This window comes from Falco naumanni, chromosome 2 (genome assembly GCF_017639655.2).
Source record: "Falco naumanni isolate bFalNau1 chromosome 2, bFalNau1.pat, whole genome shotgun sequence".
Classification (NCBI taxonomy): domain Eukaryota; kingdom Metazoa; phylum Chordata; class Aves; order Falconiformes; family Falconidae; genus Falco; species Falco naumanni.
In genome coordinates this window covers 122,193,721-122,221,719 of record NC_054055.1, presented here as the reverse complement: position 1 = coordinate 122,221,719, position 27,999 = coordinate 122,193,721, and the positions used below count along the sequence as shown (strand labels likewise).

Genomic DNA, 27,999 nt, shown 5'->3' with positions numbered 1-27,999 from the left:
CGGATTTCATTTTAAAGCTAAGAATTACATGCTGTAGCCAAATATGGAAAAATCTTCAAACTACTAGTTACAAAATGTCATAAAGAAACCTCCTATTTGATACAGTACTGCCATACCTGCAGTTATCCTACATTTATGTCAAACTGAACAAATTATTTAATGAGAGGCACTATGTCTCCTCCAAAAATTCTGTCAAGAGGATTAATCTTATGAGAAATCATTACTAGATCTGGTTGGTTGCACTTCCGTGGTACCAGATGTTTTGGATCCTGAAGAAACAGCCTTTGTTTCCTCAAAAGCTGAAAAAAGAATCTGAGCTTAAAATGCTGAGACACCTGTGACTTAATGGATTAGCATCAAATAGCTTAGTGAAGGCTGTGCAATTCCAGATGATGCTAATGCAAAGCTAAGCAAGACGGCAGATGGCCTGAGAGTGAGACATGAGACAACTCTGTCATGGCAACAGGAGATGACGGCTTACAATACAGTCTTCTGGCCTTGAAATTTGAGTTCCACATGCCCAAAAGAATTCTTCTCAGTAAGCAATTTTATCTCACTAAATTCTGGAATAAGCGCTGCAGCTATACGAAAAGAAAGAAGCTAATGATGAGATACCACAACACTGTCTTTAAGCAGTTTTTAAGCCATTAACAAATATGTTTGTCAGCTGGTTACACAGACACAGGGATGGTGAATAAGCAGTTCTCTGTGAGTGTTGGTAGCCAAGACTCTAAAGCAGATCTTAAAATTACCATTTGCAGTTCTACGTGATGCTAAAATAACGGAAAAAAATTACGGAACTAATTTGCTGATTACCCGTCTCCATCTCTCTGGTTTCCGCAGAAAGTATAGATACGGATTTCAAGGCTGGACTCTGAGTAGCTAAAAGCAAAAATGAAAAAAAAAATTATGATACTGAGACACTCTCCTTGCAAGTCATACAAAATCTAATTTTAACTGTAACTAGAGCAGGTTTTTGTTTGGTTTGAATGTCTCTTCTTCGTAATAATTTTTACCCTATTCAAACTTAGGCATGCATTATCTAATCAGACTGAATCTATATTACTGAAGAGGTTTTTCCTCACAGCAAAGCAACCCAAACACAATCCATTTGATCTTCATAGCACTCACAGGTCTGTATAAACTGGTTACTATTACATGTAACTGTTTCAAGAGGACGTGTAATGGGAAAATATTAAAAAAAAACCAGCAGTGCAATGAAGTCAGTAAAATAATCATGGACGTTAGTTAACAGCATCTTTTATCTGTTATGCTGTAATGAAGACTATTACAAAGACCTTATGGTTACTTCACTTCAAAGCATAGATAACATTTCAAAGTATAGATAACCTGGGGTGTGCTCCAACTGAAACAGGGAATCAAGGTGGAATTGGTCATTCTTACCTAAAGGCCATCATGAATGAGTTTCCACCTCATGTAGGTTTTGTGCTACAGTCTTGCTTGTAAGAAACCAATCCTATTCAACTGGGTGAACAGGCCAGTAAGTATTTTCCAGTAAACTTATCTGCAGTCACTTGTGCCCATGTAGGTTACAATATATTTGAAAGAGAAAATTTCCAACTGTATTTTGAATTGGTCTTTACCAGGATGAGTTTTTTTGAAAAACAGTTAATCAGAATTTTTAAATTAAACTTCTCTGAATGCTTGAGACTGAGAAAAACATTCAAACAACTAGGTGTAGGGTTCATTTCTAATGTAGGCTATATGAATATAAGCCAAAAAGTGAACACTTATTTCATTTATTGGATCTGCTTTCCCCTTTACTTTCAATCTAGCTTATCACATTAACAAAAATGATCTCAGGTTTCCATCCTGATATAGCTGGACTCAGCACTTGGACCAGATGATAATTGTAGGTCCTTCCCACTGGAACTATTCTATTCTGTATTTATAGAGAAGAAAATATCAACAACAAAAGCTGTATGACTCACAGCTTTTGGCAAAAGCTTCCATTGGTCCATTTACATCCACTAAGAACTATGAGAGATCTCCCAAAGGCATCAGAACATTGAAGACATGTTAACAAAGCTATCTTTTCAGAAACATTTGAATTCAAAATATACCGACCACACAGAGAGTTTATAAAACAAAGGAGATGTCTCCCTCTGGTACAATCGAGATAGAAAAATAAAGAAAAAAAGTCTTCAGGGGAACTAGGGCAGAATACAGGTCACACACACTCAAACTTCAGAAATTAAATTTTGCTTTCTTTGCTGACTTTATGACAGCAGGTGATTCAAGGCATGCAGAGGCACAGTGCAGAGAAATCTCCTCTGTATGACCCCCCTCCCCACTCTCACAGAGTATCTTTGACTTCAGCATTGACTTCATGGGGAGCACAGATGCTCCAGCTGACCCAATGGCTGGGCCCAGCCTCACACAATAAATCCCATTTTTGCTAAGTAGAACTACACGGCAGGAATGGAAGACATGAGAACAAAAACAGAATAAATACTTGAATGAAAATTATTCTGCCTCAAGTGTTCTTACTATTTTACCTTTACCACTGAGACAAACATAGGATTATGTTCTTATTCCCCAGCAGAAAGCAAAAATACTTCCCATTCCTGATAATTTTCAGATTTTCAGTTATATTTATGCAAATAGGTTCTTAAATCATCGAGTCTCTCTCTCTCCAATGCTGTCTCTAACTGGATTTAGCCAAATTTCTTTCACTACAGTGAAAGCAAGGATGTATCCCCATCCACTCAAACATATCTGGAAAAGAGCTGTCAAAAGTTGTAGTCAATTAAGAACAAATTGTGAACGTAATTTTTCATGTTCTTGAGAATTTGGTTCAAATATGCATTTCAGAAAGAGCTATTCCTGGAAATTATTTTAAAATTTGGCAGACTGAATTAAATATAAGTATGCTGTCTATTACTTGATAACTTCTTGAGCAATGTTTAGTGAAATATAAATCCATACTGATCCAAGGTCACTCCAGTTAACTAGTGTGATCGCTGTTTATATAGCTAGCGCCAACAAGCATTGTTTCAGTAGGATGAGACAGCTGTGACTAACACAATGACACAGTGCAGAGAAATACAGGCCTGTTATGAAAGCAGAGGTCTTGAGAAGGGGAGACACCAGATACGGTGTGGATGAGTACAGGCATGGGACACCATGCCATAAAGAGCTCAGCAATGATCAGTTACAAAAACTACACACCTGGATCCAGACAAAATTTACTTTAGAGGTAACAAGAACACAGAAATAGTATCTAACAAACACAAATGGCACCATATATGTTTAAAACCAGATTTAAGGTGTCTTTCAGCAGAAGAGAGAGAAGGAAGAAATCATCAACATGAACGTCACAGTCCTCCCAACATAGGACTCCAGATGCGCATAACTTGCTGAAACATCCTCACTCATCACTAACACAAGCACGAAATCACCAAGCTTAGGACCCAGAGGTACACTGGAAGGGTGAGCAAAACACCAGGGGAAAAAGGCAGTAACTAAGAAGCTTGTGGGTTACTATTTTAATTATGTTACAGATATTATTGAGGCTTTTTCTGTATGGAAGTACTCTACATACATTAATATTCTTTGTTTTACTGCAAGAGTTAAATCGAGACTAATGGTGACTCTTGAATTTAGATAAGAATCTTGAAATAGATAGATCTCCATTACACTAACAATAAATTCTTGGCTTTATACATATATCTACACACACATAGAGACATATGCATATAGGTAAATACATATGTCTATACATATAAACATACATGTAAATGTGTAGCTATATAAAAGATAACTTAAAAAAAGGAAAGAAAGGAGTGTTTCCTCTTGCAATAAGAAGATTTTGACCCCAACATTTTGACCCTAACCCAGGTAAACCTATTTTGAAAATGTGAGTACCACCATACTTCCTTAAATATCAGACCTTCCCAAAGTGTCCTGAAGTTCCTTGCCAAACAACTAATGAATCCAGAAACAAGCAAACTTTATGAATATTTAAACCACAACAAAATCTATAAATTATGACACTACTTTAACCAAATATACAAGTATTTGGCAAACTATATGAAAACCCACAGAACTGATGTTGGCTAGAACAGTACTCCCAACTCTGAAATACAGTCTCAGAAGCTTATGGGGTACTTCCAAGTAAATCACAAAACTAAAAGCAGCAATTTTAGCTAAGTATAAATTGCCATCATCGCTCCATAGATAAAAGCCCAAATTTCCTCACGAGTTTTTGTTTGTTTGTTTTTTACAATGAAGCATTGATTTGGAGCATCCTGTCATGACAATAAAGCAAAACCAGACTTAGAATGAAAGAAGAAATTTGCTAACGGCTCCTACTTTACCTACAGAATTAGGTTATAGCAGCTGAAGCATTTAAACCTACCAGCCACAGAAACAACAAAAGAATTAGATAATTTTCCACTGAAGCTTACTCAAATTTACAAAGAAAGTAATTACCAAGTTCTGTCAGTGGACTTTTTGGAGCATCAGAGATTCTGGATCCAGAAGGAAGTGTCTGTATTTCATTAGGAACTATGATAAAAGAAATAATCAAGGATTTACTTGATTAAGAATATTACAAGACACAGCACGGATCTATTTTTTGGCTTATAAACCACTCACTCCTGAAACCAATGATTTTTAATGAAAAAGAAAAATAGTTCCAGCCTAGGAAAAAAACACATTACGTTGTCAATTAAAAAGGTATGTGGAATATGAACAAAATCACCTTTTCCCTAACTGTAATATAAAGATCCATCAATCACAGGATTTCGATAATGAACATCCATCAGTAACTATGACCACCTAGTTTGAAATTAAGTAGTGACCCATGTTGATTACATTCCATATTTTCATCTTTAAAAGCATGGCAAAAAACAAGCAAGGCTGATGATGCTTAAAAAACCCAAAGCTGATTCAACTTATTAACAATTAGATTGACTGATGATCTAGCTTCAGTAAAATCTGGAAATCTGCTTGCAACTGTAAATGAAAAAGAAAACAAAAGAGAGAGTATGACATTAACATGAATCAATAGGATTATGTAAAAATACATTTCTTGAGAAGCATTAGCAGTCTTCTTCATGTGAAGGTCTGTCTTTCAGTCCTGCAAATGCTGATGATTTTTTCCTTTACCATACATCATCCTGTATATGCATGCCATCTGTGGTTTAGAAAAATATAATCAAAGTTTAGAAAAAAACCCCAACAACCTCAAGTTTAGATTTGTGTTCATAATTTTGCATGGTTTGGGGATTAAAATTCAGGCAACATAATCAACATTGAGAATACAGAATTCTGAATACCAGAAGTAAGTAGATGCTGCTCCAAATGATAAAACTAACAATACTATTTAGATCACAAATCTCTCATTCTGAGACATCTCTGAAAAAATATCAGTAGAGCTCTTTTTTTCCTCCAGGGTAAATACAATTATATAAACAGGCAATATAAAATTTTCCTTCTGCATCATTGCTGATGTTGCCTAAATGGACCTGTCATCAGAAGAAAATCAAGGAGGTCATTATTTCAATTCTGTCATTGATGTTGATTTTACTGATGGAAATTTTATGTGATGTCAATCATGCAGGTCAGATAAACAGAAAGCATTACTTTGAAAAATAAGATTGAATCACCCAGTCAAATCTGCTAGCAATAATCACACGTATAACAGCCACAGTTCAGCCAGAGCTAGATGCATCCTGCTTTTTGTTTCATGTGTCAGCTGCTGGAAACATGAAGGGAACCAGAAATTTTAATTAGGACTTCCTTTGGAGTCAATACAAAGGGGATCCAGCAAGTAGAAGAAAAATTCTGCTGGAGGTGAAAAAAAGCATTTAATGTACAAAGAAGGTAAAAAGCAGCAAAATTAGTTACCCAGTATGTTTTGAGTTTGCACCAATTCGGGTTTAGGCGTTGATTTAAATTCCTCAGGTCCATGTTTTTTCTCAGCCTGAGCTAGAAAAAATAAGCTTTATTTAATACAGAATCCCTCTGACCTTTTATCTACTGCCCAAAGCTTTTCTTATCATCATTTTATGCCACCTGACTAGAACTATTTCTGCAGCAGCTTGACTACATCATGATTAGTATTTATTGTTGTTTTCAGATGCCAAGTCTATACGAAGTTGTGGGTTTATTTTGTTGCAGTTTTACATAAGTATAAACAATACCCATTACATTGCAAAGTGTATTTACAAATATTTTCCCTGCTATTTTGGAATTTTTTTAATCCTTGTAATATAAAAAATTATCAGAGAAAGAATAAAGATTCACCTGTAATACCTTCGCTCTTTCATTTTTTCTAGTAACAATATATTACGCTTTTAACTTTCACTCATTCTAATTCTACATCTTCAGAGTAAAGCATAAGCAGTTTATTAAACAGCCATTACACATATGTAAACTGACTTGCTGACCATATTTTAATAAACTAGTGCAGAATTACACTCTTCCAGGTGTTTCACATAACATTTAATTCCTATGGTATGTAAGTCACGATCACTTCTTTCTTATCCCATCTTGCTGGAGGTCTCATGGCATTTGATCAGTTATACAGTACACAGAACTGGTAATCTAAGATTATAAAATGGCAAAGTTTACTGATACAGAACAGAGAGGACAGTAAGGTCTCGGCCTTGAATATGATAAGATTCCTTCCCCAGTGCAAACTGCACAGTATTTAGCACATTTTGGTATTTAGAGGTGATCTTTAATATTGGCGATCAGCACCAATATAGCACTAAGTTTTAGTATTCATTCAGTTTAATAAAGATTTCTTTTTGAGATACAATAGAAGAGAGCTACTTTTGTTTTTCTGGCATGCTCTCCTTGCTTTTTCCACAATCTACTGAGCATGTTTCAAGCAAGAACTGATGATGTAGGTTTATAAGCTTCTTATTTCCTGAAGAAAACATGCTGTTTTCCAGATTCTAAATAGCTGCATAGATGCTTCTACAGTTACAAACATTATAGAATTTTCTGTTTTGGACTGTGGTGCTTTTCAGTGTCACAAAAGCTGGAGTCTCCACAGATGCTGCTTTACTAGGACTCAATTCAGCTTCTGTCAGTTACAGTGCTGTTACTGTAATCTGTGGGAGGAGGTTTTCATTCTACAGAGAAGTTAAAGCAATTTATCTCTATGAAGCCTGTGGGAGAAAATTCACCCATGAGAGACCCAGAAACAACGGGTACCCATACCTCAGAAGTACTTCAAAAATTAACATTTCTGGTGAAATGCAATCATTCAAAAAACCAACACCCAAATAAGAACAAAACAAAGAAGAAAAAACAAAACAAAACAAAACAAACAAAAAACGCCACAAAAAAACCCATAAACCAAAACCACCAAAAGCAAATACCAAAATTTAGAAATCATTATGCTTTGGGTTTTTTTAGAGGTCACATGGTTTACATTCTTATGGAGCATATCTCCTGTCAATTAGGTTAACTGAGCAAGCTGAACAAGGAAAAGCATGCCCAGAATTGGTACAAAAGAAACTAAGCTCTCCTCTGTTTTGCACAGAACATTGTAGGGATGATGTCAAACAGCAGCAGACATTTTTGTAACACAAGACACAGGAAGCAGAAAGTTTAGGCTTTAAAAGCTAAATTAGAGAAAAAGAGAGAAATGCCTTTGACTTTTCTAGGGCACCAGGTAAACTAGGCTTAATGTGTTGGTTCAATGGTAGCTGCAAAGTAAATGGTTAACACAACCAAGCAAGGTAAGTTACTTTACCATCACAGCAAGGAATACAGCAAGAATGTATTTAGGCAACATTTCTTAAACTGTTTTTCCTCTAACTTCTCTTGACTCTCTCATTCATGTTCCTTTCTTCCTCCACAACTGGAATTAAGACATTCTGATGGAAGCAATAATCACTCCTCATGTCCCACATAAGCACAAGAGGAAGCCTTCTGGGGCCAGGAGGAGAACAGAAGGAACAAAACTTGGGAAATATGGCAACAAAGGAGTTATTCCTACTAAACATTAACCCTAGTTTGGATTCACAGGTGGTATGTTTCATTTCAAGCCTATTCTCTATTTTGCAAATCTGCTTTGATAAATTTCTGGTCCAATCCCTTGCGTAAAGAAATAACTTGCTTTTTTTTTCTTTTTTTTTTTTTAATTAGTTCTTCTGTGTCCCAGACAAATGTGCTGATATTTCTAACTGTTAGTTAGCTCCAATTTCCCTGTGAAGTTAATGAAAAGGCTCACATTTCACGCAACTGGGAGAAAAAATGTAGTGGTATTTTGAGGTATATTAGACAGCATTTTAAAAATTGAAGAGAGGGGGCAGGGAAAGTATTATGAACTTGTGCTGTTGTATTAAGAATAAATTAGTCCTAAGTGGAAAATACTGTAACAATCCTGGCAAAAGAAAACATAAAAGAGCTTACTAACCAGTCTTCCCATGGAAGTGCATGCCAAGGGAGGGGAGGCCTGAAATTAAGAAAATGATGGGATGCCCGGCTGACAAATACACCCAAAAAAAGTCACATCACAAACCACATCCTTTGACAAGGACCCAGTAGAACACAAGAGCAGCCCAGCTCATGGAGCCTTTCACATAGTCCATTTGCTGAAATACTTCGAGCTCCTTTCTTCCCTTCTTGCATGACGGATGACACAACAGCTGCTCCAGCACAGAACTTCTTTTAAATCAGTGGTCTGCTGCCACTTCTGGCACCAGGCCTTAAACCTTTCACAGCAAATAATTGCTATGTCTTACTCAAAGAATCCAGTCTGAATGAAATAGAGTGAAGTGGACCCTATTGCTAAATGCAATTAATTGTGCCTCCACATTACCCTGCCTCTCAAATGCAAGCTTAAGTTACTTGTGAAAGTCTGGCTCAAATGCTTATATATTCAAGTTATTTTTGCATGTGTAATGGCTAGACAGAAATTACACTCAAAGAACTTTTTTTCTTTTAAAGGATTCACTTTCCTGTTTCCTGCTACTTCCTTTTTTTTTTTTCTTTTTAACTCAAATACTGTAACCACAATGAATACATTCTTTAATGTAAATAGTGTGATATAGTCATATATGTCAGATATGACATACATGAGACACTGGTGCTGCGATCAACGAAGAATGACTGACAGGAATGGTGACCACAGAAAAAGAGCCACAGAAGCAAAACCATACAGGAAGCATGAAGTGGAAGATGAAAATGATTTCAGTAAATAACTAAATGATGTGAAAGCAGTAAGAATATGTTTAGTTGTAACAAATAGTTATATATCATCTGTCACTAAAAAGACAGTACTTGCCAATTATTATCATGTGTAATGAAACACACTATCCAACTCCATAAACATACATTTCTGTGCTGTGTCTAGATGACAATGTTTACGGTTACAATTACTGCATACCAGGTACATAAACACAATTACAGAACACAAAGGAAAGGAAATGGAATGGACTGATTCCCTCTTCCCTGAGGTGATATATTAATTCTGGTGTCACACTTCACACTGTTTATCTGATTAAACAGTAATTTCCAGCACAAGGAATGATGTATTTTGATTAGATGAATGCAAGCCTGAGGACTAGGATTTTGCAGGAGAGTCAATTACAAAAATCTATGCATCCAGCTCTCACTTTCGCAAAATAAAAGTTCTATAAAATACACTGGTAGCTTGCTTGCTCTGCAGTGAGTTAGACAAGGTAAATAATTTAGTAAAATAACTGCAGAATTTAAGTCCACAAAAGACCTCAAACTGTACATCAAAAGAAAACTGGGAAAAAATATTCTTTAATATTTTTAAAAAAGCATCCACAAATTTCCAATTAAAAGCAAGCTGTTTATTACATATATGCTAAACTTGTAAAGTTCTGAGCCCCCTTTGATAATAAATTCCAGTGGAGAAGCATCTTTGATTTCCTCGTAATATTTAGTATGAACAGCAAAGAGATATCCATATGAAGGTTTTGCAGAAAGGAACTGATGGTTGAAACTAGAATTTGGCAAATACACTTATCTATGAAGTAGAAAATAAAATTCTGCGAACATTTTCAGAGAAAAAAAGAGTTGGATTGTTTAATCTAAAAGATGGTTGCCAATCATTACATGACTTTGGTGCATTACTTCATCCTACAGCTCTTTTATTCCCTACATATTCTTTGGGTGGGGCTTTTTTTTTTTTTTTAATTTAGACCAAGTTGGTCTGATGATATTAAGTACGGTATATACTTACGGAATAAAATAAATGCAGTCATATTTAAGGGCAGTATCTGTGTGAATTGCGTGATGCCAATGGAATAATGTGCTACACTATTTCAGCCAGCCAGGAAATACTTTGCAGATGGAACAGTGTAATGCCAGCAAGATCACACAATACGACTAAACTAAACCTAAGCAAACCTTCACTGTATTGTTTCCTCAAATTCTTTTTTCATTTTAATGTCTTGTCACCGTTCAAGCCTCCTTCCTCCCATTCAGCAAAGAAGTTGGCAGAAGCCAATTACTGCCTCTAATGACAGCAGAATCAAACTTCTGTCTCAGTGATAGGATAAAAGCCAGACTACAGAAAATGAAGATAGGCATATTCCTACTTAAACAATTCCAAGATGTGGGTTCATAAATCAGGTGGAAAATCACTCTTCCTTCATTTGGTTCTGAACAATTTATTTCCCTCTAATCTTTTTGCCCTCATATTGCAAATGTTAAAATACAGGGCTATACTTCTCATATAACTCGATGAAGTAGTTTGTCTACATTAAGCTAATTTGTTTCCTAAGCAAAAGGAGGCAGTAAATCTTGCAAGTTCTAGAATTTCACGTTATGTTTTTGAACAGTGTAAGAAATTAACATCTGAGTATGCCCTTTTGATTAAGTGATATTTTATTCAGCCACAAGTAGAAGATCAAAAACTTCCCTCTTCCAAATATACGTGTCAACATACATTTCACAGACACATAACTTTGAATATGAGTCTAGGATCAAATTTCATATTCCTTTTCCACACATGTGAAGAGCTCCCGTTTACTTTAGTAGGACCAGTAAGTTCACAGAAAGAGTGTGGCAAGAATTATGTGTTTGAAACTGAACCTAAAAGGAACATCATGCTGTCATCCTCTGCATCTCTGAAACGGAGCCTGTTACTGTCTGTGTCTGCTCCATCTTAATCTCATGCATGCATTTTGCACAGTCATGGTCTTAACTCTGATTTTCTTCTTCATATATTTCATGAACGTCAGAATTTCAAGGTGCATCAGAAGAAAACTCTTGTTTTGCCATATTTGACAATTTCAAGGTATCCAGCACCGCACAAAGATATGGTTCTAATTCTAAGAGTTTTTATAAACCTAACAATTGTATCATTTGAAATTTTCCTCCAAAATCAGATTCAGATTTTTATGCACATCTACCACTCATGGCTACTAATCCAGCTACATTATCCTCCTGTTTTCCAACTACAGCCTTTAACTGCAGATTAAGCGACACAAGGACGGATATAATCTTAGTTTATATATTTGGCAAAGATATGACACAGAGTTTCTAAAACCAGAATTTTCATTACCTGGGAGGGACTGTGGGGAGATTTCTTGAACTTCTGGTGTTTTGGATTCAGCAGGCCATGCTCGAGTTTCATTCTTAGCTAAAGGGACAAAGACATTAGAAATTGCAAAGCTGTATCTGCTCTGTCCTACTACAGATTTATTTCTGTCCCACTTCAGTTTGCCAAAGTAAACCAACATGGATAAATGTGGAAAGCTGAATACCTTTAGGAATCAATGAACTTCCACTGCACAATCGGTACAAGCATCTATCAAGCTATGTTAAATGCATGTGGTTTTGGTAATTAAGATTCCCTACAAAGAAAATTTACAGCAAGGAATTTAATGCCTTAAAAATCATTACTTTCCCTGTGCAAAACAAGTTCCAGTGGTTTTCATTTGTCTAGCATTTGAGTATTAGCAGTCAAAAAAAGAAATTTTTAAAATTCAAAGTTGTAATACAGTCATAAGCGTTATACAAGAATAGTCTAATAAATTTTCAAATGCAATGGAATTGCCACACTAGCCATGTGCTTATTTTTGTTCACATTACTTCTAACAATTAGGTATGACAATAGCCTTCTATTCCAACACATAAAAAGATATTCCAGCAGTGGATATCAGAGAATTAGAGAATAGTTTGGGCTGGAAGTGACCTTAAACATCACTGAGCCCCAGCCCCCTGCCAGGGGCAGAGACCCCTTCCCCCAGCCCCGTCCAGCCTGGCCTTGAGCCCTGCCAGGGACGGGGCACCCACAGCTGCTCTGGGCAGCCTCTGCTGCCAGCACCTCACCGCCCCCACACTGAACCATTTCCTCCTCACACCTGATCTAAATCTCTGCTCTTTCAGTTTAAAGCCACCACCCCTGGCCCTATCACTACATGCCCCTGTACAAAGCTCCTCTCCATCCTTCCTGTTGGCCCCTTCAGGTACTGGCAGGCTGGTAAGGTCTCCCTGGAGCCTTCTCTTCTCCAGGCTGAACAGCCTCAAGTTTCTCAGCCTGTCTTCACAGTGAAAATTAATCAATTTTGAGTTAATAATACACTTGTTGGGGTTTTTTTCCCATTATGGACTAAGGCAATATACTTTGTGGTTTTTTTCTGGACTACTACTCTTAAAAAAAAAAAGTTTTTGTCTAGGTAAACAGAAAAAAACCTACTTTAAGAATTCAATAAATATGATATTCTTTGATGTATTATTTTGACTTTTCTAAATAAGACAGAATTAGAATAGTTGCAGTATTGTCAGCAAAACACAGTCATAACTTCACATGCTATAAGCCTTATTGCATTTTATTGCAGACATACATCATTCTCAGGGATCGTTGAAAGGTATCTGTATAGATTTGGACAATATGACGTTTTGTCAATTATTTTATACATTTGAATTATTTCTCACACTGTTTTTGCCTTCCAAGCAATGACTCTTCCCTGTTTGACACTCCTTTGAAATCCAGTAGTCCCTTTTGTGCACACCCACGTACTTCATGTTCTCTGGTAAGGAACATGTAGTAAACAGAATGAACATCACTTGTCTGCCCTGCTTATTTTCACAAAGTGCTTGTGTAATTTACCATAAAGAGTGGCTCCAAACTGCAGTCACACAAGCCATCTACTTCAGACGTAGCAGAGTGCTGAAATTTAGAAGTCCAAGTTCTATGCGCAGTCAGCTGAATAAGTTGGACATCTCTAGGAGAACTGAAACTACCTTTGGTTTTTTCCCCACTCTTTGCTTATAGTGACATTCTGCCATTTTCACTGTGCACGCTATTGAACCCTATAACCTGCCTAAAACCACAACATTGTTTTCCTGCAGAAGGATATTACTGTTAGAAAATGAATATTAAAGTTCTAAATACTGTAGTCCAAAACTAATATTGGAGGTCTTAAAATAGGTTTACTGAAAGGGGTATGAAAAACAGATTTGTCAAAATATGGTCTGCTGCTGAATTTTCATGATACCTTTATTACTTGCACATCATATTTGTGTTACAACCAAGCTAGTAATGATAAACACCTCTTCTTCTATGCTTCCTGTTCAAAGAAAGTATCAGTATTCAAGTTAACAATGTGATTATTTTTATCATTGTGACTGAAAACTAGTAATGCTCTGTAATGTAAATACTGCAATTAAGTTTTTCCACTTAGCTTAAATTTTCAGTAGTCACAGATGATGTTAACAATATTTGTCTGTCAAATGCTGGTAAACACTTCCAGATACTTATTTCTAAGGAACTCAGCCTTAGTTCAAACATACTCTTAACTCAAAACACCAATATTATTCTACTGCGTAGCTCTACCCTTACACATACACAGTATCTTAGCAGGAACAAGCACTGCTGTTTTCTCACTGCAAAGCAAGCCAGTCTGAGAATGTGCCATGGCTAGCAATGGAGTGACACAGTAAAATAAACATAGCACAAATAAACGAAAAAAATCTGACCCAGTTGTTCACGGTTCAAATTAAGTATTAAGAACAAACAAGCCAAAAGTCATCAGATCCATAACTCTGCTCTAGGAATCTGTGAAAGATGCACTGGGGGCATTACTAGGGGTTTTAAAGAAAGCTGTATTTCCCACAATTATGCTACTCACAGATGATATGCTAGCTTATAAATCTTAAACAAAAGCCTCATTCTTTCTGCTGCAGGTTTCAGGCATATTCACAAGATACACAGGAAACCTGTATTGAAATGTTCTAATTTCTGGCTACCATTTTTTCATGGATTTAATTACAGATAATAGATAAGAATCTCTTCATGAAACAATTTCTCACATATGCTAAAGCCAGAAATCATACAATTAAAATTCACTGAAAATCTGGTCTTCCAAATGGACACATAAACTTCCATTTTTCAAGACATATATTGAAAGATATAATCTATGAAAAAAAAGTTACGTTGTGAAACAAACCAAACCCCCTTAAAGTCCATAAACATGACTGGTTTCCTTCCTTTCCTCTATGGATCAAAACTACTGCATATTCTTTTAAATGGCTGCAAAATACCTTAAAACCCTGTTCAGATATTTTTGAATAAATGAATTTCTATGAATCCTTATAAGTCCAAGCTAATCATTAATTAGACAAATAGAAAAAAAGAAGGTAAAAAAGGAGGGGAGGGGGAAATTACTTTTCTGTTTGCATACATGATCTCACATTGCTATGCTTATGATACTGCTCACAAACAATAGAAGCTTAGTTCATTTCTGCTTACCCAGTTTTTTCCTGGATGCTTGAGGTATGTCATCTATTGTCAGGAGAGGGGGAAGTTTCTGCTGAGTTTCATTGAGGCCGGGAACAATAAGGTGCACTACACAGAAAGACGTGTGCCATTAATTCCAGAAAAGATGAAAATTATACTTCCCTCTGAGGTATGTGAGCAATTACTACTGAACCATTGGGAGTTCAGTCTGAGTATCTGGGAAATCAGTTCTATTCAGTAATTATCACTCTCATTTGGTGCTATTTACCCTTTACACCACTCAGTGTATTATCGCCATTTCACAATTAATCAGAATTGAAAACAATTCAATACTGGAGCATACAACCCTGGAGTACTGCAGTATCACAGAGGCCAGGACATTCTGTCTGGTGGGCCAAGAAGACTTGACACCAAACATGGTTAGTAAGTATCTGATTCACATCAATACGTTAAAACCCACACAAAGTAAACTTAAGCTAAAGTTAGTAGTTAAATAAAGTATTTCTGTATGTATAAATGACTGAACACCTTCCTGAATCCAAGAATAAACTTCTGACTAGTTTATTCACTAGAAAAACAGTGAGTTTTTCTGATGTATTTCAGGCAGAACAGTAGTTCACCACACTAAGCGCTATTATGATAGACTTTTCCCTATTTTTATGTTCTTGGCCAATACTGTGTATTCTTAACAGATAAACAAGGGTAGAAAGCATGAAACTGAACGGCTTGAGGGAACAGTTATCCCCAAAGATCTAACATCAAGCTTTAATTGCAAGGAAAGTTGTAATATGCATCACTGTAGCCTAATACGTCCGTGCAGGTTTGTGTCTGTAAATGGTATATTACCGTACCATCTTAAAAAAACCAAAAAGAACAACCCCTCATCTCAGTAAGACCTTTGCCACAGAATGTTACTTGCAGTATGAAAACTTCTTGGCTTTAACAGTGACGGTATCTTCTTTTAAATACTATGACAATAAAATGGTTCTACTTCCCTTAGGCTACATCATCCTTGAACCACGTGTACCACCATAAAACATAATAAATACTGTCTGGACCAGTTGCAAAATACCCTTTGATAGGCAAGGAAAGAACTATCAAGATCAAGAAAATTAGAAGTATTACACAGTTGTAATTTTCAGCCAAAGATAAGGAAAAATAACAAAAATATCTTCTAGTCACCTAATATCGCTCCTGGCAGAGAAGAACTATCCAATGTTTTTGACTGTGTCCGATTTTGAATAACTGTGGAAACAACACAGGTATATTAGAAAATAATTTAAAAAACCCAAACAACACCAAAAAAACCCCAAACAAGAAACAGAACCACACCTAAGACAAGCCTCGGCATTCTGAAAACCTTTCCTCAACTTAATAACTGGAGGTAAGAACACCATCCTAGACTTTTCTGCATTTACATTCAATTTAAGAGACTGCAAACTGTTTCCTCTACACCATCTCTTTACTGTGCATCTCTTTTCCCCCTAGCATATCATTTTATATCCTTGGTGAAAAATGACATTCTATGTGAATGTTAATAAAGGGCCAGCTCCAGGTCATCTCGTTACCCTGCTATTCACAAGACTTCAAATAAGATGCATGTGAAGTAAATGCCAGTACAGTCATATTTTAACAGTGATTATCATATTTTGTTTTCACACCATCCTCCAGTGTTTTCCTGTCCCTAAACTGTGAATACCTCCAAAGACAATCTACTTGATTTTGTTACTTAGAATTATTCATAATACAATTTGTCTGCAAGTTTTAATCCTCAGCTCATTTTCTATCAGCTATCTTTAAGTAGAGTTTTAGTTTAAAGATTACACTACTATACTACCACTCACTACTAGAGAGAAATTTCTAAAGGGCAGTATGTATAAGTCTCCTGTAGATGGATCTCTCCACTGACCAGGGAAAGGAGAAGAAGGGAGCCTAAATCAATGACTTAGCTGAAGGTAACCACAAAAAAGTTTGGTAGCGTGAATCTTGTCCATACTGCTGCCCTTCATGCCTGAACCAAGTTAAGCTGGGAGATCAATGTGCCTGGACAATGCAGTTGAGAGAGAAAAAGAATGGATACTGGCAGAAATCAGAACCAACTGGTATCCATTCACTGATTCAACTAAGTCATTGTTTATAATGCAAGGTAATAGCTCATTTTATTAACAGAGATTGGTAACAGCTGAACAGTATTTGTAATTAAAGGATACAATACTTTGTAAGGCTCCACCTATTCTAAATGGAAACTTTCATGACATTCACATCTGAGTCAGAATTTTTTTTTCTTTTCCATTTTAATTTTAAGTTACTCTTGCAAAGCATAAGAATAAATTAAAAAATGCAAATTTACCTTGTTTGATTATTGTGACAGGGACCAACTTCTTGTTATCACGCAGTGTAAGCTAAGAGAAGAGAGGGGAAAAAAACCCCAAAACCAAAGCCTTGGGATAAATGCCATAATAGTAATTCAACTTCCTGAGTAACAAAAATAGAGGGCTCTAATCCTGTGCCGTGCCAGGCCCATGTTAACACTGGATATGGCTCTGGCCATGGTCACTGAAGGTTACACTATTGCTTCAGTTCCCATGTGCTAGTACAGTAACATTGCATTTTCATTTCCTTTTTTCAGCTTGAGTATTTTGCTTCATAAAAACACAGTATTTGACAGCTTAGGAATCCCCAATCCTTTTTTTCTTTTAACAATCTCTTGCATACTCACAGGGGAGTAGTCCAGAAAAGCTGAAAATTAACTACAACAAAAAATCTGAAACATGCAATTACAAACTCTGTCATAGGATATAATTATATTCTCAGGAATAGTACATTTAGAATACAAACTATTTCAGAACCAGGTGTACATTTCTAAACTATCAGCACTCCTGGGTGCACAGTCTACTTAAAGTAGATTAACCCAGTTTTATTGGGTGAAATTGTTTTCAAAGTATAATTGGCCAGCCACTCATGTTCTTCTCACATTTTTATGCTAAATAGTTGGACTTTTCTGCTGTTCACTTGTCTTTGACCCAGATTACTTTTTGCCCCAGTGTGAATGTTTTCCAGGATTTTGATACCACCAAAATAAGGAACTCATGAATGGACCCCACATTTATTAAAAGGAAGAAAACAGCTGATCCTAAGATTAAAAATTAGCATTTACTACAACACATCGGTAACAAGGAACAACTTCTGAAAGCTTAATAATACACTCAGGTGACGACAGGAGGCAGACAGTAATGCCAGCAATATAAAAATGCTAAATACAATAAAAGTGGATTTTATTTTTTTTACAGTTATATCTAAGTTGCAAGAAATAAAATAACTCAATTACCTCTCTTTGTTAAATGTACACTGCTAAAGTCCAAATCAGTTAATGTTCATTTTGCACTTCATGACACCTGGTCTACTTCATGTGAAAGAGCACTTGCATGCAAATTCAGCATTTGATGACAAAGCTTCAATTTTTTACCTAAATATAGCTATTTTTGCTCTAGTCTAAATATTAAAAAAAAAGATGCTTTAAAAGCAACAGTTGGGTACACATACCAATGTCTAAGAAGCTGGAGGAAGGCAAACCTCAATATGTTAGATGGCCCTTTCCTCAGGGAAATGAATGGAGGCTGCTTATTCCATCAAAGCTGTTACTTTCTGCTACCCAGTAACAGTTTTGCATTGGCATGAACATGGTTTGAAATTAAGTGGAGGTTTCAATCATTGTTATTAATGAAGGATGCAAAATAATATTACTTTTTTTAATTGCTTACTAATTTTCCTTTATTATTAACAAGGTTTTCACTTCTATTTTGCCTTCTGGTGAAAAAAAATGTGTTGCAGACGATCAGCTTTTGAAGTAACCCTGCTATTTATGTGACTAACAAGTGGGATAAAATGCATTTATCAGAAGGAGGTATTCATTTCGTTGTATTTCATGTCAGGAGCCCTACAATCAAACAGCTTAGCTGTAGCTCACAGAGCCCCAGGAACTTAGTTAAACTGAAAGGGTGAACCTGCCAAAAGAAACACAAGCTGATATGTGACCGATGTTGAAAGGGCAGAATGACTAGATGGATCAGTAATGTTGCGTTAATAAACAGCCTTTAAAAATGTCTCCTTACAGAGAAGAGTTAGAACCATGCTGATACGAGTCAGTTGTGTCTTTGGAGCAGAACAAGGCAAAGAAAGCTTGACCTACATAACACTCACTCTGGCTTTGCACTGATGATGCGATTGCAACACTGAAACATACTCCACCTAATACTGTGGAAACTGAAGTAATAACATAAACGTAAGAGCGGGCCACTATCTGCTTCCCAGCCTTAGTTTTATGGCTTTTTGCACCACTAAAGTGAGAATGATAAGAGAATTTTTAGAGCAATCTACGGCATATTTTCATTATATTTCTGTGTAGGGTGATAAAGCAGTACTGTGCTGGAACTAAGCCCTGAGAAGCTGACTAAACGCACTAGATGCTGGCTTCAGTCCTTCTTTCATGTTTAAGCTGTGCAAATATTTGGAAAACTGTTTTAGCTCACTTTCTCAGGAATTCTCTGGCATAAATAGAATCTGTACTTCTACAGAAGCAGCACAACAGAGTCAGGGTCCTGGCACACAAGGTTTGCTAAGAGGAGTAAAGGAACTCAGCTTACAGTTCATATGCCAGAATGAATTACCTGATCTTGGGCTAACACATGTAACTTACAACACTTATGGGACCAATAGGAAGAACTGTAAAGTTGATTTCATCAACAACATAATGAGATGAGCACCTTCCTGAATTGCTAATCAACAGGCTTCATATTACACAGATAAAACATCTTCTCTTGAATATGAGACATGACTGTTTCCAATAACCTAAGCATTATACTGCTCTAACTCTGTACGTAATGGTATAATTGAAGTATTACTGGTCTAATTGAATACCTAATTAGCCTACAACAAAACCTATGTAACGGACCATGGCTTGATTCCTGCCATGCACACATGGAAACCATCAACTTCATCTTTTTTAAACCAGAATCAGTATATGTATTAATCTCAGCTACGGTTCTCAATCATTTCAACAACCCACATATATAAAAAATTCTCCATACAGTTATGTAGTCTTAGATTTAACAGATATTTTTTTATATTTGCAATTTGTGGCCATGTCTTTCTCAATTTATTCTAACAGAAAAACAAAAACTTGACCATACAAAATACATATCTGGTATAAAAAATAAGACAGTTTTGCATACCTGTGTTTGGGAATTAGGTACCAACTTGTACATATTCTGGAGTTGTCCATTTACTTTTTTATCTGATTTGACAGAAAGATAAATAAATACACAAAATTGCTTTTTGTTTTGTTCAAAGCAAAGCAAACCAAGTTTATCCACCTTTTTCAATAGCTAAGAGATTTAGGAGGCTTAATGACAAAGTATAAAAAAATACTATGCAACAGTTTTGTTTGGTCCTGTTTCTCCAGACTAGTAAGTTCATCTGCAAAGCCTCCTCTTCAGATTTTGACAGAAAGGAAATGAAATATATTCCTGTTGTTCTACAACAGCGGGTAAGAGAGATGAAGTGGTCTTTGGGACTTAGTAAGGAAAATTCAGAGGTGCCTAAGAGGATTCTTTAATAACATTAATATAACCACAACACTAATATGCAAGGCAGAAACTTGAAAGAGGAATGTCTGCATCCCATCTGGCTAAAAGCAGCATGTTTAAAGATTTCCAGTAGTTAGCCTTGCTTTTAAGTGCACTCTTCTAAAAAAATAAATACACATTTAGCAGTGGCTATACAGAGCAGGCATATTGCTTCTCTTTGGGTCTGACACAGCTTCCTTTATCTCAACAAATGAACAAAGTAACCCAGGATTTAATCTCTGAAATCTTTCTCTTAGGGTTTTCCTCTTAGCTTCTTAGTATTATAAGATTGGTATGATGCATCTGTTAAGTCCCTTCCAGCACCTCTTCATATTCTAGCATGATGCTTCAAACTTTATCTACATCTTCCACCTTTACACTTTTCTGCTCCCTTTGTGTTGATAGGTGTGTAAACAAGAGTCAAGCTACTTATTATCCTATTTCTTCACAATTCCATCCATAACAGATAAGCAATAGGAAAAAAAAAAAGAAACTATAATGAAATACCAGTTGAGAGACATTTAAGTTCACATGTTATCCTGAATAAAACAAAACAACAACAACAAAATCTTTCAAAGTGCTTGGTGCTTCTCAGGAACAGGACCTACTATTGGCCTAAAGACAAGGGAAAACTGACAAAAGTTTCACACGAACTTAATGAGAAAAATCATGTTAAGATGGTCAGAAATAATCTACTGTCATCTCTTTTGATAGATTTTGGTTAAATGTTGAACATTTGCCATGTCTCTTATGTCTTCCCCAAATCCTGAATTAAAACCAGGTTCTTCTCCCAACCTCTCCCAACATGTTTAGTAGATAACAAAAACTGGACCAGCGCATTCAACAAATAAAAGACCATGCCACAGGAATTTCACTTTACAGTAATTTATACATTCTTCAGTGAGGAAAAAAGTTTACAGTGAAGGATGTTTGGTTTTGGTTGAGATGCTTAATATATTAAATGACCCTGAATTGCTGTAAGACAGTAAGTTAAAACAGAAACAAAGAGGCCATTTGTGCTGATTGGTAAACTCCTATATGCAGACAGACGGTTACAAATTTATAATAAATGTTCACTCTCTGTTTACTGCCCATGGTTTCTGTATCTACCTACTATGCATTGACAACACAAAAGCCTTGAATCTGAAAGGTGGTGACGATTTTCTGATTAGAAACATGTTAGCAGTGAGCCAGAATGTAGACATACAAGGTAACGTCAAAGTCCTTGGATTTAGTTCCTGCAGAAGCATCCACTGAATATACAAGTCTACATTCTGGGAAAAACAAAACTCATCTAAATAGAATATGAACTCTTACAACAAAGTTTCTTTCAACTAACCTCAATCAGTCTCTGTAACTTACAAGAATGATTCTCCTGGCCTATTAAAAATGTATAGTGTCTGTAAGAAACAGCACTTAGAAATATACTATATACAAAGAGCAGATCTAGTGATGTCAGTGGATATATTTCAATCAGTCTTGAACACAGTATTAAACTATAAACACTATGCACTCTTCATTCCCTCCTATCTGAAGTGCTCAAATACATTCCAGAACTCACTCTACTCTAAAATACTTAAAATGTAGGGGGAAAAGCCATTTGCTAAGCCTGCTTTAGAGCTGTGAAGCAGTTTCTTTTTGTGATGCAGGTATAGGAAAAGGCAACCATCATTCTCCAGTTTAAGCTCATGGTATAGTGATGGGACTATTCTGGACTGCTAAAATTACTCTAGGGTCACTGGGCTAGTACTTCAAAGTTACAGCTCTCTAACCTACGATGATACCCGCAAAGTTCTTTATTAGGGAGTATGAGGGCTTTTGCCATGTTACAAGCCAACCCTACAGCTCCCCTCCCTTATCCTCAAGTATACCAAGCTGTAACTCACCTACAACTTGAAACTGAGGTCCAAATCAAATTTCTTCCTCTCATTAAATGGAGGAAGGCTCTGCTGCTGCCTATTTCCTCCACTGATAGCAGTGCTTCTTTGAGCAGTACCTGTTTTTTCAAGGGTTAATTTGATGTCACCTTGCCTGCATTGTCTTGGGACTTTGGAGAAAATCTTAAAATATGACTGAGAGAACAGCCAGAGATGCCATACACTGCCTCTGTGATAACCCAAACAAAAGCATACATGACAGCACATGCTTCAAACACCATTTACATAATTCCTTGACCTAAAATTAGCTTCAAATTCAACTTTCCAGCAGTCATAAAGGGCCCAGTGTGATGAATGCTGAATAAGACAGACCCTGCCTAGCTTTCAACCAGCTTGAACGTAAAAGTAGATATAAAAGAAGATTCAAGCAAGGATAATACTTTCCATCAACTGAAATTAGAAATGATCTTACTATTCAAGGCCCAAGGAAAAAGCCTGGAAACCAGTCAGAAGTATAAACACGCATACTCTACACTTCTATGTGTAACTAAACTAATCACTGTTAGAGTTCTACCAATCTGCAGCAGATTCGCTATATGCAACAAGAACAGGTGGCAGTTTTTCAAACACAAACTATTCCTAGTCTCACCAGTTCCTAAAAGAATGTTAGGTGCATAAGGGATAGCATTTAAACAATGAAAACCTGATCAGTAGCTTACTCTATGCAATACCACAACAGAGGAAAAAATACTGTCAAGCTGAGTTGCTATTTGATTAATTACTGTCAAATACTTACTAGACAGAACTGTCTTATGATTGAAAGTCTTGCTCCAAACACTATCCTCTACGTTGTCTTTAACTCCAAATTCATAAAGTGTATTTGGCTTCAGATTGTCCACCACTGTCTCTGTAACTGGGCAAAGCTGGAAAACCCATTTCTTGTCTTTACCCTTTTCTCTGTAGCGTACTGTGTAGAACCTGCTTGACAAAAAAAAAAAAAAAAAAAAAGAGAGAGAGAGAGAAAGATAAATTCTTCACAAAACCTCACCACAACACAACCATTTTTGTTAGTAATTACTAAAATAACTTCTACCCACCATCGCTCTTGTTCTTTCTGGCCCCTTACAGTTATCAAATATCAGAAGACATTTCTTCTGCAAATGTAGTGCTAGCCCAGTCACCTCCTAGATACATATATGCTTCCCATCACAGAGCCCCTAATATCAGGGGTATTATACAAAAGGGTTATTACACAAAGAGCAAAAGAACAGTCTCCTTATTCACGATCAACCATGTGTGTGAGTTTCTGACCACAAATTGCAAGCTCATTTTGCAAGCAGTTCCTGTGATTCTGACATATGCCAGAACTAGTCAATTGAATCATGAGTCTACTAGTCAGGAAGCCTCAACCAATTTCTCAAAATCTTCTATATCCGTCCAGGGGAAGGTGTTCCCCTCAAAATTGGTCCAAAAATATTCTCAAGGGAAAACCAGCAATAGTTGACATTTATAAAATACATTCCTCATTCAGCAATCCCATTATGTATTGCCCACACTTGAAACAAGAAAGTAAACCAAGACATTACTTTCAGCAGTTTAAACCACTAACATGATGAATGCTAACAGATTATGAAATAAAAAAACATTTCTACAGAAATTGCCCAATTCAATCAAGCAGCACCACCCTGAAAAAGTATGACTGCAATGTAACCAGTGTAAAGCAATGCAATTTAAGTGGTGAGAGTTACGGCTCAAGAACTCCACTGCCTGATACAGTCTCATTTTCAATATTCATGCTGAATCACTGCCAAAATGGGGTGGGGTTTTCTGGTTTTGTAAAAGCAAACCTCAGAGACATTTGGCAACTTTTCAATCCAATTATTATTGAAAATTGTTAACATAATGTTTGAAAATTGTTAACATAATGTAAATAAAGCATATCCATCTCCATTTACATCAGCTGAAAAAGGATGAATCAATTCCATTCAATTGTATTTTTCCACACTTAAAGAGCAATTTAGGGCCATAAAACAAACACAACTCTAAACCTCCAAGTACATGCCCAAGAATCTTTCAGAAGCAAAAAGAATAAGAAATTTGGGTTGTAAGATTTAAGCCAGATATTATATAGAAAAATATATGGAAAGAAAGGAAAGGACCTGAAGAAAACAAACCAAAAAGAAGAGTTCTTTAATCAACTGAAAAGGTGTCCAAAGTCCAAATTAAAATTACTTAATGGACTAAATATAATACTGCCACTGCATAAAGTTGCTTTTGCCAAAGTTACAGAAGAGCACTTTCAGAGTAGAGTATGTGTGAAAGATGACTGGTGAGTACAGGGAAATTCTTCCTTCATTGTTACAACACAACCTAAGACAAGGTAAGTGCCAATCATGGAAAATATTTTCACACACACAGACTCACTTTGTTTACATATTTTATTTCATAACTGTCTAATTTGTCTTTTTGGCACCAAAAATATAAGTTCTCCTGTTCTAGTTGCTTCAGTTCAGCTCATTCAGGTATTCCACCAGCTTACAAAATTAGTATTTATGTTGGCTCACATATCGTATTAGCTGTACTGCTTCACATTCAGAACAAGCCATAGTCTAACCCAAACCTTGGAAAGACATAGGATAAGTCGTGAATATCCTCTCTCTTCTTATCAGTTCCTGGTCCAATTCCCTATGCCAAGCAACAGAATTAACTATAAGTTGGAATGACATTTTAAACTAGAAATTATTGGCAACATTAAGAAGAGTAAAATTTCTCCTCCTTTATGCTCTGAATCCTTTCATCCATAGTCACACAGATGTTGACAGTCAAGAACAGCTTACTTGAACTGTCACTGTCTTGCAAAGGATGTGACAGTAATAAACAAATCCCATCTGCAACACAAATTCATCTTGCTGGACCCCATAAAGTCTCTTGGTACAGGATTTTGAATAGATATAGATCTACGATCAAAATGTGAATCACAAGTAGAAGTAGTCACCTTCTTCCCGGCTTGCCTAAAAGAAGAAATTTCATTTGTTTTCATAGAATCATTTAGGTTGGAAAACACCTTTGAGATCATCAAGTCCAACCATTAACCCAGCACTGCCAAGTCCATCCCTAAACCATGTCCCTAAGCATCGCAACTATGTGGTGTTTAAAACACCTCCAGGGATGGTGGCTCCACCACCTCCCTGGGCAGCCTGTTCCAATGATCACCCTTTCAGTGAAGAAACTTTTCCTAATATCTGATGTAAACCTCCCTTGGCGCAACTTGAGGCAGTTTCCTTTTGTCCTGTTGCATGTTACCTGGGACAATCTTCATCCTTACGTTTTCCTGTCTGTTTTAGTTGAATGGGGTAGAAATTAAGTGATCATATGTGATGGAAAGAAAACAGTATAATGATTCATTTTAGTTACTGAACAGTCTAAATGAATAGCTGCATCAGAAATTAGGAGGAAAAAAACCCATCAAAAACTTATTTGTGATTAATAGGCTTTTACATGGCTGCTCCCACTTGCTTCTACTAGAGAAAATGTTCTGGTTTTGAATACTGTCTCCACACCTGCAAATTCCTTCTCCCTAACATGACTTAAAATACAGATCACACTTGTATGTCAAAAAACATCTTTCACTAAAATTCAAGGCTATTAAAAAAATCTGACAAGATTGTCATAGTTGGGCCAAACTATGCCATTAGAAACATGCAGCATAGAAGATATGTGCTCTCAAGTCCAAGATTTCCAAAGCCTGTAAAAACTTCACCAAGGGTGTAATTATTTCAGTGGAAACTTGCCACAGCGAGTAGTAAAAACATGACTGCTATGACAGAACTTCCTCAGCCATTTCAATAAAAAGCAACCGACATGAAGTTCCATTTAACCATTTGCAAGTCACAATCATTTCAGTATAAAAATTATCCAAATTGTAAAAAACATGCAGTTTTGGGGAAATGCAATCTTTTGTTTATAGAGTATGAATTCAGAAATTGCAAGTTTTGTCATCAAAGAACAATTCACTGTTAAAACCAGACCAATGAGCTGCCAAATAAGGTGTAACTTCAGTGCCTGGCTGAGAACATTTTGTTATTTCTCCTTTTCAAACCTTCCTTTCAGAAAAAAAAAATACAATACCAAGCCATCCACAGATATAATTGAAGACACGAGAAAGCAGTAAAATCTAGTCACAACTCATGTGTATCAATCCCCTTATGGCAGTGACATCGATGCACAAACTTTGCACAGCTGTGCTAGGGCTATGTGTATCAGAAGCTGCAGAACTTCTTCTCCGACTGCAAACATTTAGAGAAAACTTCTCCATAGATTCCTGCAAAAAATGATAGCAGGCAGGCTGAAATGGAGTACAGCCACAGTCACACAGGGGGGAAAGTTACGTTACGCTATTTCTTAGATAGAACACTTCCCATTATCTCTGTGAGGTAAGAATATGAAAAACTCATTGAGTACTGAAGGGCTCTGATATGAAAGTAATACACTATTCCAGTGAAGTGTAATTGGAACGGTCCCAGGAATGCTACTCACAGCTGTGAATGCTTGTTTGGCCTTTCAGCAAGCAGGTGGCACACCCAGTTACACTGGGTGAGAATTTATTTTCATCTAGATTCTCAGCATGTACAAAGACCTGGCAGTATTTCACTGCTTTTATTTTTGATTCTTGTTTGTTTTGGTGAGAGACTTGAAAAGGGTACAATTTATCAGAACAATGTTTATTGAATAGCACTTGCATTCCTATTTACAGCCAATACTAATCAAAAGATTTCAGGGTTCACTTTGCTTCTTTTCCAGCTAGTGCACTATAAAACATTAGAGCCCTTTTGTCAAGCTGCATAAAACCTAATCTTTCCCTGTCTCACTAACAGGCAATGTTTCACTCATTAGAAGACACCTCCAAGCAAACCGCCATGGGACTGCAGAGAAATTTTACCTCCTCCCTTTTTACTAGACAACTGAAAGCATAATAAATACCAACAATTTAAACAGCACATGTCATGAGCAGGTGAGGGGTACTGTTCCACACAGAATTAATTGCTGCAATAAAGCCCCACCAAAAAAAACCCAAAAATCTGACCACAGTAAAGAAATAAAGTGCCGTTTTTAAAGTTTGCATTTTTGAAGCTTTCTCTACATTAACAAGCTTTAAGTATTCTTTCACAATATTCTGATTTCACTTGCCTCCACCTATGATGCACACCAGACATGAAATAATGGCAGAAATAAAAGAAGCAAAACCAATCTAATAATTTAAAGGAAGCCACAAGAGTACAATATTAATCCATAGGGCAACCACTATGGTGATTATGATATCTGCAAAATCTAGGTAAAAGATTATGAGCCCGATGCAAAAAGATGTTTCTATCCTTTTTACGTTCAGTTTACATAGGGCTGGCTTTTTAAACTCTACAATGCAAGGCAGCGAAACCGTTTCTTCCTCAGCTTAGAGCTAACCCTTTTATTATGCAAGAAATCAAGTTATGATCACTGTTTTAAAGAAGCCACCCACAGGGGTTTTGGTTTTGAAATTAAGGAAAACTTGCTGGTTGCCCAGAGAAGCAAAATTCTAGGATGGATAGGCAAAATGTAAAGTTTTTATATATCAGTATGAATGACACTGTCTTGCTAAGAATTCCAGTGCTATTTTTCCAATTGTTAACCAAATCTCTTTTTAGCCAGATTCCCAGAAAATGCTCGTACAGTCAAATATTTGCGCACGAACAATTAGAAACTAGAAATCTTATACAGCAGATGGTTTTAGGAGATTTCCAGACTAAGTCGGTTTGTA

The 27,999-nt window shown here is 36.4% G+C and overlaps 1 protein-coding gene across 1 annotated transcript in view; it reads right to left on the bottom strand.

Moving 5' to 3' along the window:
- The window catches only part of LOC121083149 (ABI family member 3 binding protein), a 163,873-nt gene that overhangs the window by 91,926 nt on the left and 43,948 nt on the right, over positions 1–27,999 (bottom strand). The window contains exons 5-14 of the mRNA XM_040583185.1: positions 23,002–23,183; positions 19,936–19,997; positions 17,055–17,106; positions 15,887–15,949; positions 14,717–14,812; positions 11,525–11,602; positions 5,875–5,955; positions 4,456–4,530; positions 817–882; positions 225–299 (exon numbers count right to left, since the gene is read on the bottom strand). Of these exons, the coding sequence (XP_040439119.1) occupies positions 225–299; positions 817–882; positions 4,456–4,530; positions 5,875–5,955; positions 11,525–11,602; positions 14,717–14,812; positions 15,887–15,949; positions 17,055–17,106; positions 19,936–19,997; positions 23,002–23,183 (830 nt within the window). The remainder of the gene's footprint in view (positions 1–224; positions 300–816; positions 883–4,455; positions 4,531–5,874; positions 5,956–11,524; positions 11,603–14,716; positions 14,813–15,886; positions 15,950–17,054; positions 17,107–19,935; positions 19,998–23,001; positions 23,184–27,999) is intronic.